The sequence below is a fragment of the Mirounga angustirostris genome, unplaced genomic scaffold (genome assembly GCF_029215605.1).
Source record: "Mirounga angustirostris isolate CCGP_5_RB_7025 unplaced genomic scaffold, mMirAng1.0.hap1 SCAF_11, whole genome shotgun sequence".
Lineage (NCBI taxonomy): Eukaryota > Metazoa > Chordata > Mammalia > Carnivora > Phocidae > Mirounga > Mirounga angustirostris.
In genome coordinates this window covers 122,265,206-122,279,910 of record NW_026991719.1, presented here as the reverse complement: position 1 = coordinate 122,279,910, position 14,705 = coordinate 122,265,206, and the positions used below count along the sequence as shown (strand labels likewise).

The following is a 14,705-nucleotide window of genomic DNA, read 5'->3' as shown; positions in this document are numbered from 1 at the left end:
CGGAGGTCGGAGGTCGAGGAGGGCAATGCGCGATCCAGGAAAAGGATTGAAAATGCAGGAGAAGGGCACAGGGTCCCGGGGAGGGGCTTGGGGTTTGGGGTAGGAGCGCGCGGGGTGAGAAACGGCGCTTGGGATTGGGACAGGGGCACGGATCTGAGGAGGGGCGCAGGATCTAGGAAAGGAATTCAGAGTCTAGGGGAAGGACACGGGGTCTAGGGAAGAAGTGCAGTGTCCAAGTTAGGCGTACACAGAGTGTGGGGAGGGACATGGGATTGGAACCGGGGTTAAGGACCCAGGAAAGGAACACAGAGCCCAGAGGAGGAGCGCCGGGTCCTGGGAATGGACTCGGATTCCTGAGAAGGAACTGGGGGGTGGGGACACAGGGTGGGGTCTTAGGGGACTGAGCCAGCCCTTTACCTGCTTCAGATGTAGTCGTTGTCCACGTCCCGGCAAATGTACCACAGGATCACGTAGAGTATGAGCAGGATAGCGAAGAGGAACAGAGCCACGAAGATGGCCTTGGTCACTGGGGAGACCAGGGCTTGCATGGTCCCACCGAAGGGGCGCCGCGGGGCCCTGAAGGAGGGACAGCGACAAGAACGGCGCCAGCTATCACCTGCGTGTGCGGAGAGGAGCCTGACAGGGAGGCAACTTGCACGGGCCCGCGTTCCTGGCAGCGCCTGCGCACTGCCCAAAGCGCCTGGGACCAAGGGCTTGCCCAGCGCAGGCGAAGACAGAGGTCTGGGGGACCCCCGGCCCGAGACCCTTTCTGGTAGGATGCAGCCAGGGGGCTCTGCCTCTGGCCAGTCGGAATTAAAGGAGCTAAGGGCTGAAAGAGGACTCTCAGGCACTGGTGGGGCCCCTCCAGAGTGGGCCTGGGGTCTCCTTGAGGACCCTAGGCTGGGGAGAAGTGTAGGGGCTCCCCTGTTTGCCCCAGAGTGTCCCTAAAGGATGATCCCACTCCTCTCTCTGGCACTTCGGCAACATACATAGCAGGGAGGTCATAAGCTAGCCGCATCTCCACTTCCACACCCTGCCCGACTTTGCACACAGACATTTTCCTGCACACAATGACCGGTTCCCTGCTCTTTGTAACTATCCCTCAGGTGGAACCTTAAGCAGGAGGGAGGGGCCAGATGTGGCAGGGACTCAGGCCAGGGACCACTTGTCAAATCCCAAACCTTCTGGAGGACTACCATGGCGTATCCATCACCCTCCTGGAGGAAGCCCAAGGCTGCTTTTTCTAGACTGCACCTCCCTCTTCTCTGGAAGGACATAAAGTTGCTTATTTTGGGGCCAGATGTCACAGGTCTGACTTCCTTCCTCCACTCTGTTGTCCACCAGTGGTTCTGACAAGTAGCATCTGTATCACTTGGGGGCTGGTTAGAAGCAGGATCTCAGGCCCCATTCAGCCCTATGAAGCAGGAATCTGCATGTCAGCAAGGTTCCCAGGCGACTCCAGTGCACATTACCACACACTCCTTGTGGCTTGGTGGTACTTCAGGCCTCTGCCTTCTGTAGCCTGTGACTCACTGAATTCAGGGGCCTTGTGTCTTCAACAGTCAGGAGTAATCAGGCAGGATTTCTTGAGTGGAGACTTTGTAAAACTCCCATTACTGAGCACATTCCACGTAGCTAGAGCTGTTCTCAGTTCCTTATGAACATGATTTCATCCACTCTTAAGGAGAAACTTTTTCATGACTGAATAACGAAGACAGAGAAAAATGGTCCTGAATGGCTTAAAGTAAAAAGAGAATGAACCCTTTTTTTTTTTTTAAGATTCTATTTATTTATTTGACACGTAGAGATTGAGAGGGTGAGAGAGAGCACAAGCAGGGGTAGCTTCAGGGAGAGGGAGAGGGAGAGGGAGAAGCAGGCTCTCTGCTGAGCAAGGAGCCTGATGTGGAACCTGATCCCAGGACCCTGGGATCATGACCTGAGCCAAAGGCAGACACTTAACCGACTGAGCCACCCAGGTGCCCCGGGAATGAACCCTTCCACTCCCCCCAACCCCCTCCTGAAAGCTCTGTTCTTGGTTTTCTCCTGCTCTCCAGGTGGTTTCTCAGGTGGAGACAGGCAAATAAATAATTTGTGATTTCTGTACTCTACGCATGTGATCTAGCCTAGTGTAGTGGGAAGGAGAAGTGGCATTTTACAAATGGAAATGTCAGAAAACATGATTGTCACATATGAAAACACGAGAGGCACAGGCCAGATCACCTACCGCTCCCACAGCTGCCAACAGGAGGTGCACCAGTGACTGTCAGGAAAGCATTGTGGTTGGAAGGGCCAAGGCCACTATCACCTTGTGGGGTGTACATGCGATCTCTATATTGTGAAAGTGAATGTCTCTGAACAGGCTTAGCTCAGTATAAGCAGGGAGTATTTTTCCTTGGTCTCTGCTGCCAAATTCCTTCATTTCTCACTGCTTTCCTGAGTTAGCTTACCTTGATTTTCTGGACTGAATCTTTTCCTATTTTAATAGCAGCTTCCTTTCCTCAGCATCAGGCCCGTCCAGGGACAATCCAATTCGTTAGATATTAAGTACCTACAGGGTACCAAGAGGGTGTGGCAGGCAAAGCAGCAATTGGTAAGACGGAATCTAGGATTAGAGTCCAGTGGAGTCCATAGAAAAGCATGCAAATACCTAGGGCAGAGGCAGGTGTGATACCTGCTTACACAATCCAAAAGAGGTGTTTAGACGAGAGATGGAAGGGTAAGATTGGATTTCAGTGGCAGAATAGGAGAAGGCTTCATGGAAGAGGCAGCAATAGGAGACAGAGGGGAAAGGTCGCCGCAGGTGGAAAGAATGTCCAAGCAAAATATAAGTGTGAAGGGCGGTCCTGTTTGGAAATGGTGATAGGGCATTCTGTGGCCAGGACATAAGGTGCATGGGACACAACATGGCAAAAGGATCACAAATGCAGATGCTGGAAGGGGCCAGGTGGGTTATAAAAATGAATGAAGATGTTCAACTGTGGGAGAAACATTGAGTCAGTGTGGGGGTCAAGTGTTGTGAGTGCTTCTGAGTTTTTAAAAAAGCTTAAGTTGTAATTCCAGACTTTGATGTGGCATCTCCCAATTTTAAATGCTGATGATCATTGTGGAAATGATAAAGCATCCAGTCTTTATTTCCCACACTGGCATATCCCTCCCGTTTTCCCACATGGGACTCCCTCTGCTTTTCCTTGCCCTCCCCTTCCCAGGGCCATGAGGTGCCCAGCAGAGGTGGCGCTTGAGGGTAACAGGTGGTAGATGGGAAGGAGTGAATGGGGAGGGGTGAAGGAAGACAAAGGGAGAGTGACTCCTCACCCCCTCTCATTTCTAAAGCTCTGGGAAGGCAGAAGCTGCCATTAAGCCTGGGAAAGAAAACTCCATGGTGATTGGAACTGCCAAGTTCTGTTGCTCTCCAGACAGACAAGGGATAAATCCCTGGCAGCTGCTCTCTTTATCTATATTACCCACAAAGCCAAGATGAGCAATTTCTTTAGCACCTTTATTGACATATATTTTATGTAACAAAAATTCACTCCTCACTCATTTTGTGTAGAATTCAATGCATTTTAGTATTAAATATGATTACAGTCAAATGCTTTTTCTGTATATATTGAGGTCATCATGGGAGTTTTGTGCTTTATTCTATTAATATAATACATTACATTAATTGATTTTTGGATTGTCAAACAACCATGCTTACCTGGAATAAATCCAATTTGACTATGGTGTATAATCCTTTTTTACATTGTGCCGAATTCAGGTGGCTAGTATATTGAGGATTTTTACATCTGTAGTCATAAAGAATATTGGTCTATAGTTGTATTTTCTTGTGATGACCTTATTTAGTTTGGGTATATAATACTGGTCTCATAGAATGAGTTGGTGAGTGTTCCCCTCTCTTCAATTTTTTTGGAGGAGTTTGTGAGGATTGGTGTTAATTCTTCCTTAAATGTTTGGTAAAATTTACCAGTACAGCCATCTTATAGATGGAAATTTGTGTCTCTGATAACCTTCATCCAATTACTCCATTCCCCAACTCCCACCTCTGATAACCACAAATCTGATCTCTTTTTCTTAGTTTAGGTTAATTTTGTTTTGTTTGTAGATTTCATATATAAGTGAGATCATTCAGTATTTGTCTCTCTCTGACTATTTCACTTAGAATAATGCCCTCAAGGCCCATCTATGCTGTTGCAAATGACAGGAATTCCTTCTTTTTATGGCTGAATAACATTCCATTGTATATACCACATCTTATACTTTTCTTTTTTAAAAGATTTTATTTATTTATTTGAGAGAGAAATAGAGCATGAGTGGGGTGGGAGGGGCAGAGGGAGAGGGAAAAGCAGACTACCCACTGAGCAGGTCCTGGGATCATCCTGAGGTCCTGGGATCATGACCTGAGCCAAAGGCAGATGCTTAACCGACTGAGCCACCCAGGCACTCCTATAGTTTCTTTAACCATTTACCCATTGACGGACACTTAGGTTGTTTCCATATCTTGGCTATTGTAAGGAATGCTTCTATGAACATGGGGGTGCAGATATCTCTTCAACACAATGTTTTCATTTCCGTTGGATATATTCCCCAAAGTGGAGTTGCTGGATTATATGGGAGTTCTATTTTTTCTAGAAGTTTTAATGGCTCAAGTCTGGGAATTGATAGGCTATGACTCTTTGACTTTGTGATTCATATTACACTTTTGTTCACTTGATCTAGAACTTTTCCACTTATGCAAATCAATTACTGGACTTTCTATTTCGCTTGTAAGAACACCATGATTAACTAGCCAATACATAGATCCGTAAGTCAGATATTCTGAGAGCTGCCTTGGCTCTGCTGGCCGTTACCATAACCACCCTCACCTTGCCTTTGGCAGTTGTGTGCTGCCCCTTGGCCCCTGCCACCTGAGGATTCCACTGCATTTAGGTTTCCAAATTCAGTGGCTGCATTTCCCACTTTAAAGTCTGGGCTGCAGAGAAGAACATCACTCCCCTCACAAACTTATTTCTCACAGCTGTGGTGAAAGGCATGTCCATTGGACTTTCCCAGTGTGTGAGTAGGTCTTAAATGACAATCTCCCTAAGCCTTTGAATCCCTTCCTCTATATTAAACCAAGACGTCCTGATATTTCCAACTCACTCATTATAGGTCACCTTTTAGTCCATGTTTCAGCCAATTAACTATTAGAACACTTTCTAACTACCCAAGCTGCAATATTAAATGCAGTATATTTCTTTTGCAGTTAATTTCTATTCCTAGTTTGCTGAGTATTTTTATCATGAAAGGGTGTTGGATTTTGTCAAATGCTTTCTCTGTTGTTTGTTTGGGGTTTTTTTTTTGATGATCATGTGTTTTTCATATCCTGTCTTGATATGACTGGGGTTGGGAAACCAGACATACCGTCCAAGGACAGAGCAAGGAACAACAGATGAAGGTATGTCTGATTTAGGGATGGCTGATGACCCGGTAGGTAGGCAGCATTCAGTTATAGGACAGTCAATTGACAGCTTGGATTCTGAAATTTGGTAGTCAACCTCAAGTGTTTCAAGGTATGAACTCAAGGTGGGGAAAAATGTGGATGTGGTAAGATTGAAGACAGACCCAGGTCTTGGATCAGGGGTGGGTGGCAGGGCCCTACAGCCAAAGGACTTGGGAAGGTATCTGTTCCCTGGACATTAGTCAACAAAGGGGAAATTAGAGGTGGGCTCAGTTTTCACTGAAGCCCTGAGCTAGAAGCTCTAGGTTCCTTAAAGTGATCCTGCCTCTGACTCATTGGATTTATGCTACACACATAGGAGATTGTAAATTTTCTTTTCTCCCCCAATTGTCTCTTCCGTTCCACCAAAGGAAACCTCTAGCTGCCACCGGCGGCCGAGGCGCCCGGGGGTGGGTGAACATCTCTAATGAGTCTTCGGGCACAGCCTGAATGTACAGAGTGTGGAGGGAAAGACGGACACCCTGGAGACTCGCCCAGCGGCTGGGGAACACCCTGCCAACACCGCGACAGCTTAGGAGCCTTCCGAGAGGATTCTCGAGGCCCAAGCCAGTCTAAACCCGCAATGGGCATTTTAGCGGTCCCGGGGCATCGCCCGGTGACACCAGCGGCTGAGTAGGGCTTCCGGTTACATAAATTACCCTGTGATTTCTGTCTGGCCGGCCCTGGCCGTGCCTGCATTTTACCGGGCACTCAACGCAGGCGGCGTTTCAGCCCACGGTTTGTACCGGCTGGGGGTGGACTGAGGCCCTGCAGGGAGCCAAAGGCCACAGACTCGCAGACAAAATAGCCTCAAGCTTGGAGGCATTTCTGCTTCATGGATCTCTGGAAGATCATCGAGTTCCATGCCCAGAATGGAGTTGGGGGGTGGTGCTTTGGGGGAGGTGGCCCTGCACGTGGGGAGAATGTGCTAGAGAGGCTTCTCTGCAAGGCCGCCTCTTACTGATGCTCCCAGCCCCACAGCCCAAAGAAGGATGGCGGAGCTCAAGCCCTGGGCACCGAGCAGGGCAGGTGTCCCTGCCGTGGTCGGTCAAGGAAAGGACAGTAAGCCAGTGTGGGGCCAGCGGCTCCTGGCCTGTCCCAGCGGGGCCGGGAGTCAGCCTGGGAGGCGGCGGCGGGCTGGGGAGGGGGCCGCCTGCAGGCTGACGAGAGGCAAGGAAGGAGAAGGCCTCCTCCCACTCCTCCTCCTCCTCCTCCTCCTCCTCCTCCTCCTCCTCCTCCTCTTCGCTCTGCAAGGGGGCGGTGGGACACCTGGCTAACGCAGTCCCCTAAGCAGCAGTCGGCCACGTGGCCTCTGGGGACCCAGGGCGTGGGTGAACTAGGGGGGTCTCCGGGGAGGACCTCAGCGCCCTGGCTGGGACAATGCTAAAAGGACCACATGGCCCGCACCCTTGACCGGGGACGGCCCCCCACGTCCGCCCCCTCCCCCGGGCCTTTGCTCCGGGCTTGAAAGCGTGCATCTTGTTCGGGGCTCTCGAGGCCCACGGGCTCAGAGAATGACCTCTGACCTCCTTTAGGCGGCCCGTCAGGGTGGGGCAGCCGGGCCCCCGGGGAGAGGGATGCAGGACGCAAAGACGGCTTGGGGTTTGCCCCGAATGTTTGGCGTCTTGTTTTAACGTGCAGGCGAGCGTCCGCTGTCCCGGTGAAGGACCGTGAGTGACCAGAATGTTGGCGTGCTGACAGGTCACTCGTGTTGAGTAGCTAAGTCTACGGGCACCTACATTGAGCCGGGCATCTTAGGGACGGGTGGCAGCGTGTACAACGCACAGCAAGGCCTCGGACTTGTACTGAGACTACACCAGGTTTACCCGTCCAGAAGTTGAGCCCTAGGGAGCTTACACGCCGGGTCAGCGTGGGCGCAGCAGAACTCACGTTCCAACCGAGCTCGCTCCAGGAGCAAAGCCCGGGCCCTGCACCGGCCCGAGGGCCCTCCCCCAAGGCCAGCACGGTTCCAGCTGCCCTGCATGTGGACGTCATGCCCGATGCTTCCTGTCCCAGGACCGAGGGGGACCACCACGGCAAAGCCAGGCAACGGTGCCACCAAGAGCCTGACACGGGACCCTGCCCACGTGGCCTCTCCCAGCGCCTCGGGGTCACCGTCTGTCCGAGAGGGATTCCATGCCCTGGGGGCTAAGTGGGGCCTGGATGGGGTGTGTAAGGTTGGAGAAGGCCCACTCGCACGTGGATGTAGGAGCGATGGCCCACCGAAGGCTGCTCTGGGGTTCAGGCATGGCCCCGGCTCTCCCATGCCCCTGCCCGGTCTGGTCCCCTTCTCTCCCAGCCGGCTGGGTGGCCCAACGTTGTCCTGCAGGCTCACTCCCCTGGGCAGGCTGGACGCCAGACACATAGCAGGCCAGCAGTTCAAAACACCCACCCACCGGGTCTAAGGACTCTCACTGCCTCCCCACAGCGTGAGTGTCTGGGGGACACTTTGCACAGACCCTCCGGCCGGGTGCTCGGCACACGTGGCTTTGCCCCGTCACACTGTCTTGTGGGTGTCCCTCGGTCTCACACCCTGCCTCCCGCCACCGGCCCAGCCCTATCCCCGTGCTCAGGCCCAGCTCAGCGCCTGAGTACAAGCAGCGAGGCCCATTACCTGCTCAGGAAGGGCCCCAGGGCACGTGCCGGCGATACGAGTCCCAGAGGAGGGCAGGTAGGTGGGGGCCGGACTGAAGGACAGACCCCTGCCGAGGAGGCTGGCTTCAGGGCAGGCTTGGCCGTGGCCGGGCCACGGGGGCTTCTGAGAGGAGCAGGACCGAGACGGAGACACCCCACGCCAGCCCCTCACGGGGGGAGGCTCAGGCCATCTAGAGATCGTCACGGCGTCCAGCTGACGGCCAAGGGGGCTGGTGCCTGCTCTGCCCAGCCCTGGCCACAACGGCAGGGGACCTGGGTGATGTGTGTCAGCCCACACGGACACGATGGAGACAACGTTGCACCCAGGAAATGCCTCCCTGGGGGACCCTAGTGGTGGTGCTTGGGGCGTCCAGAGGGCTACACCCCAGCAGTCCATGATGGCCTGGGGCAAACACCGGCCCTCACGCTTCAAGTCCGTTCCCTCCAAGGACAGCACGCAGTGGCCCTGCTTCCATCCTCCGGTCCAGGGACTTGGGCCAAGAGCACCCGGTTCATGAGGTCGCCCAGGCTCCAGCTCACCTCAGCCTCGTCTGAGCTCCCATGACCCTCCCCTGCTCAGCGCCGGCCAGTCCAGATGGGCTCTGGTGGGGGCGCTCCTCCTTCCACGTCTCCTAGGGCGGCCGAGCCTCCGCACAGCCTGCCGCCCGGGAACCCGAAGGCCCCGCCTGCTCGGCTGTTTTCAAACTCCTCATTTGAGTCTGGGGCTGCCTGGGGTGTGTGGGGGGGAGCGTCCCGGGCACCACCGCCGTCATCTGCTAGTCTGTCCTCTGCTCCAACGGCCCGACTGCCGACGGCAGGGTCCCAGCTGGGGACGGCTGCCAGGTACACACGCCCTCTCTGGCTCAGCCTCAGGATGCGCAATCTCAGAGGCCCCTTCCCAAGGCCCCAGCTTCGTGCAACAGCTGGTGCGACACCGGAGTTCTCCGAACATAACTCATCATTGGACACAGTCTCACACAGTCACCTGGTGGTGACTGTCGTTTCCGAGGCCCCAGGACACTCCCCACCAGGGTGTCTAGTCAGCTCCAGCGGAAACACAGGCTCGCTGAGCGCTTGGCAGTGGGGAGACAGGAGGACAAAACCCCAGACGCTGCAGACTGAGGCCAGGGTCGGGAGAGACGGGGCAGTGCCGGCTGCAGGGCACGTGGGGGCTGCGGGCCAGGCCCCAGGAAGAGGACACCCCCACCACTTCCAACAAGGCCAATGGCAGCTGGCTGCTGGGCTCCCAAAAGAGACTCACCGCGGCCCCGAGGGGACTGACGGGGTAGCTCAGGGACCTGACGGTGCAGGGGGCACGAAGGATTCCTCCAGCCCGTTTCCTGAGCGGTGGCTCCTCTGGGGAAGGCCGCCCGCCCGGCCCAGGGCAGTAGGGCACCCACGTCGGGCATGTCACATCGAGGGGTAAATGGGCCTGACACCAGCGTCTGGCTGCGGAGACAGAGTGCTCTCTGCTCTCTGCTGTCATAGCTCAAGGATTACTCCATGGGCCCTGGGGCACCATCTGCAGACATACCTGGGCCAGGCAGAGTTCTGCACCTGAGCCTTCCTAAGCACAAGAGGACTGGCAACAGCGTGTCCCCCTCAGTCCGGGGACAGGGGAAAGACAAGAGGGGCCCGAGCCCTGGACATCTCTCTGACTCACTCTTGTGTACTGCAGACTCAGCCCAAAGCAGCTTTTCTACTTTGCTGTGCCCAAACGCCCCTCATTTCTGGGAGGAGTCCCTGAGGAAGTCCGATTTGCCTTGGACCTGTCCACCTGCTCCAAGTGCCCACCCACCAAGGGGCGGGGCCTTCAAGGGCAGGATCGCACCGATTTCTCACGAGTTTGCACAGTCACGTGGCTCTGGTTGTTCACCACCTCTCAGCGGGGGTGGTGGCCCCCCTCAGGCGCTAGCGCCTTTCTGCACTTCCCATGGCAATGACCTCCGAAATCTCAGTGCGCTGAGAATGTTCGCCTTGCTCTGATGCAAGGTCACGATCTCAACCTGCGAGTCTCTGCTACTGGCTCCTTTTGGAAGAGGCCAGAAGACGTGCACACTGGCGTAGGAGGGCCTTCAGTGGTTGGGAGATCTGTCCAGGGTTATTGTCACCTCCACCCACCACACTCCCTCCTCTAAAGATTCTCCGTTGCCGAGACATATCGCAGAATTGGAGTTCAAGTGGAACCTCAGAGAAACGAAGCAGAACGCGCTCTCTGCATATGTACCTCCAGGAGGACAGATCATTGCATTAGGGTGAGGGTGGGGCACGGGTTCTTGCCCCGCTGGCTGCAACGACCTCAAAGGCCCCCCAGGAACAGGAAAAGAGCAACTCGATTCCTCTGTTGAGCTCCTCTTCCATTCAGACCTCTGAGATGCCTTCATTTCTTCCCACTGACACCCAGCCACTGTTTAGGACTGGCCATGGAGAACTCCGGGAGAACCAAATAAATTCTCAGGGCCTAGGAGACAGTGGGCATTCCCCCAGTCCAGGCAGAACGGGGCTGTCCGTACCTCTGCATTCCCTCGTGGAAAGAGACGGTCGTTCACAGAACCACTGGAGATGACAGGACTAAGGCCACTAAATCATCACTGTGTTCAAAAGGCATGTGACAAGGGCTCAGCACACTGACCTCCTTGCCACAGGAGAGTACTCGGCCTTCTCCAGAATTCAAAGCAAACCGCTCAGAGCATTTATCCATTTCAGACATTGCTCCCACCCCAAAGGCACCCCATCTCCAAACAGGGCCAGAGTTACAGATCAGCTTCCCGGGGACCAGCTGCACAGAAGCAATCACAGGGACCCTCTGGTCACCCCAGGCCCCGGCCCCCGGGCCGGGCCAGGGGCATTTCCATTGCAGTGCTCGCACCGGGAGCCGCACCCCCCTCACCCTACCTCCGCTTCTTCTGCGGGTCTCAGAACACCCCTCCCACCTTCCTGCCGGGACTGCGGCTGCTAGACACGGTCCCCTATGGCTGGCACGTGTCCTGCTTCTCCTAGTGTCCTCACTGCTCACCCACAGGGCCTTCCAGAGAGCAGAGCTCAGCCCATGTCTGGGAATCAAGGAGCCAGTGAGCAGGGCTCCCTCTGTGCTGGGAGGACGTTTCCCCCCCTTTCTGGAAGAACCAGGCCAATGCACGAGCACACGTGTGTGTGCCTTTCGCATTTGCAGAATGACAGACAGGAAGGCATCAGAAGCAAGAACCAACAAACTTTTCCTTTTATTTCTCTATTTCCTGAACCCATCACGTACCTCCTCCTTTCTTTCGCCTTTTCAACCCATCGCTAAACCAATGCCCCGTGATTTTGGTCCGGAGCCCAAACAAGGAGGTAAGGGGTCCCAAATGGTTTCCAGGACATGACAAAACTCTTAACTCTTGAACTGGGTACAGACAAATGCTGCGGGGGGGATGTCACTCACACACTCCGCCGCTGAAACGGATGAAACCTTCTATGGCAAGGAACCCAAGGGACAGCTTCCGCAAGGACACCAAGCTCTGGATGTGGGAGTCATCCCAGGGAACAACCAACGCCACCCTCAGGAGGCTCCTTGCCCTGCTTTCTTCCCCCAACACTCCCTGGCCCTGCACTCCTTAAAACGCCCAGGGCTCTGTCTTCACGCACACACACAAACACACACAAACACACACAGGGAAGGACCAACAAGCGGCCTCACTTCAAGCCCAGCACCTTGGAGGGGAGGCTGCAGACCCCACCAAAGCCTGGACAGGACCTGGCGGACCCCAGGGCTCAGGCCCCCTCTTCCTCATCTCTCACAGCCTCTTCAGACACGGCCAAGGAGGAAGCCGGCTGCCCGAAATTGACCCGGAGCAAATACTCCAGCATTTGCAACTTGTTGGTTTCAAGGTGGGCCCTGGGACCCCACAGGAACTCGTAGCGGGCAGGGTCGCTGCCGGGCACCTGCCGGTACTCCACGTACCCTTCCTGCACCCAGACATTGGTGAGGAGCTCCCTGGGCTCCCCATAGATGACGTGCTCCTGGCCGGCATACACCCCCATGGCCCCCAGCGCTTCCCACACTTCCTCCTCGGGGGCATGGTCGCCCTCCAGGAGGATAAACCCCAGGAGCAACACCAGAAGGCCGGTCTTGGGCATGCCCTGCTCACCGCTCAGCATCCCATCCCAGGTGAGGCCCAGGACGGGGACCAGGATGTAGGAGTGGTCGCCGGGGTCAACTTCCTTCACATCCACGCCAAAGACCAGCCGCATGCACTCGGAGACTCGGCCCAAGATCACGGGGAAGGCATCCTGGTCATCCTCGCCGACGATCTCCAGCATCTCTGCCTGGCTGGTCGGCTCCTTGGTGCGATACTTGAGGAGCAGGAACTCCACCAGGTCGACCACCTTCCCCTGGACTACATTTTGGAGGCCCGGCTGGGCTTCTTCAGGCTCCTCCCAGGTGCTCGCCCCCTCCTCATCGGGGCTGCTGGAGCCCTGGTCAGGCTGGCTCAGGGCAGTGGCTGCCCCGGCACTGGGGGAGGGGCGGGCACTCACAGAGCTCTGGGGAGGACTCTGGAACCCAGCAGCAGACCCATCCTCCGAGGGGACCATAAACAGGGCAGAGCAGGAGACAGATGGGGCAGTGGACTGGGAGGAGGCGGAGGTGGAGGAGGAGGAGGGGGCGCATGGGTCCTCCTCGTCCCCCGCCCCCAACAGCTGTGCCTCCACCAGGCCCTGGGCCGGGCCTGGGTCTTCCTCCAGCTTCCAGAGCTCACCCTTCTGACCCAGGGGCATGGCGTTTGTGTCGGGCTGAACCTGAAGAAAGATGTGGGACGGCTCCTCAGGGAGCAGCCCAGGCAAGAGAGGCCTGAAGTCCCGGGGCTGACAGTGCGCTGCGTCGGGCTTGGGTGCTGAGGGGTCCCCTCTGGGCTGGGATGGGCGAGCCCCTGGCTCCATGCTCAGAGCAAGTACCTCACTTTGACTACCGGCACTCCCCTGCACCTCCCCTGCTCTGGGACCTTAGAGGCTCCTGCCTCAGACCTAGGCCTCAACTCTGACTTCTTGAGGCCCCTGGAGGACAAAAGGAGGAGTCACTTCAGGGTACAGGCACAGAGCGCGGCACACAGGCCCCAACTCTGACTTCTTGAGGCCCCTGGAGGACAAAAGGAGGGGTCACTTCAGGGTGCAGGCACAGAGCACGGCCTCCGGGCCCCATTGGGGCAGGAGGGCTGGGGCGGACTCTGTGAGGTCCCCACCAGTCCAAGCTGGGCGGTCGCTTCCATGGCCTCTCAGGGGACTGCTCTTTCCCCTGGCAGGGCCTGGTCCCCACCCCCACAGCCTGAGGCCAAAGGGTCACAGCAAGACCACGCAGCCCTGAGACTCCACGGAAGGTAAGCAAGGGGGCGCACATCTGCCCATGCCTACCAAAGGTCTAAGGGCTCAGCAAGGAACCCCAGGGATGGCCAAGCTCGGGGTTCCATCTGTGCCTGGATGGGCGCACCTCTCCGTCTATACCTTGACCCCACGGAAGGCCTGGGAAAACTCCATGTTAACCTGAGGCCACCCACCTGGTGCCGAAGCCTCATCTCTGGCAGACATCAGAAGCAAAAGCCAGGAGAAATTACTTGGCTCACCGATTGTCTGTCTCCCCATAGCCGACAGAAGCGGCAGGGTAGGCCTGGGCCCTGAGGATCCTGCTGTGGGAGGCATCCCCTCATTTCTCATCTCCCCCCAACAATCAGGGCCACACCCAGAGCCAGCGCACCTGCCTCCTCTGCTACCTGAGTCCAGACCCTCAGGCCCTGGCCCTCCCCATCCTGAGAGGAAGGATCTGGAAAAGAGGAAGGACTGAACCTGGCAGGCACCACCCAGGGTTCCCAGGGCCGCCAGGTAGGGGCTGAACAGATTCCTGGGCCATCACTTCCTTGTCCCGAGGGGTGCGTTGGGAGTCACTCACTCCTCCCTCGGGTGCCCCCGCATTGACTCTCGGCAGGAGCAGGGACTCCTGTGTGTGTCCAAGGTGGGCTTCCCCAGATGACCTGACCCCGACCTCTCCCAGCGTGGTCCTCACCTCCCTGAGAGTTCCGAGAGGAGGGTGAGGGGCCACCCCGTCCTCGTCCACGGCCACGTCTACAGCTCCCACACTCAGCCCCCGGCATGATCCCAAAGGGCTGGCAGTAGGGACCAGGCCCTGTGTCCTGGGGTGGGGATGCCCTCAGACCCCCAGGACGCTAATCCTCTTTCTTGCTGCCAGGGCCTGCCCTTCTTCCAGGTCCCCAAAATGAGACAGAAGCCATGTGCCCCACACACCAAGACCTCAGTTCCCTGAGGACTCCCACCTTCTGGCCCATGAGACAAGTGAGCACGCATGCCACTTTGGGCCACCGCTGACCGACCCTGCCTGGATCGGGCACGGCCAGAGTCCAGTGCACTGGCTTCTTTGCTGAGATGGGGTGGAGGGGGTACGGCCAGTCCTCCCCCAGTGTCTTCACCCTCACTCCCAACCGGACCTGTGCCCCGCTGCCTCCGACCCCACCCTCCACCCTCACACACACACACACAGGCCCGCTACACCCCAGGCCCGCTCCTTCTCACCACAGGCCCTCAGTCTCTAACAGCCAGATGTGGACCTCAG

General features: G+C 56.4%; 1 protein-coding gene across 1 annotated transcript; it reads right to left on the bottom strand.

Moving 5' to 3' along the window:
• Positions 1-422: 422 nt before the first annotated feature.
• Positions 423-12,865, bottom strand: LOC123842584 (melanoma-associated antigen 8-like). Its single transcript, XM_064573633.1, has 3 exons — positions 11,888-12,865; positions 6,642-6,723; positions 423-616 (listed from the first exon to the last, which is right to left on the bottom strand). Exons 1-3 carry the CDS (start codon positions 12,863-12,865, stop codon positions 423-425), a joined length of 1,254 nt encoding a protein of 417 aa, XP_064429703.1.
• Between the last annotated feature and the right edge of the window lie 1,840 nt (positions 12,866-14,705).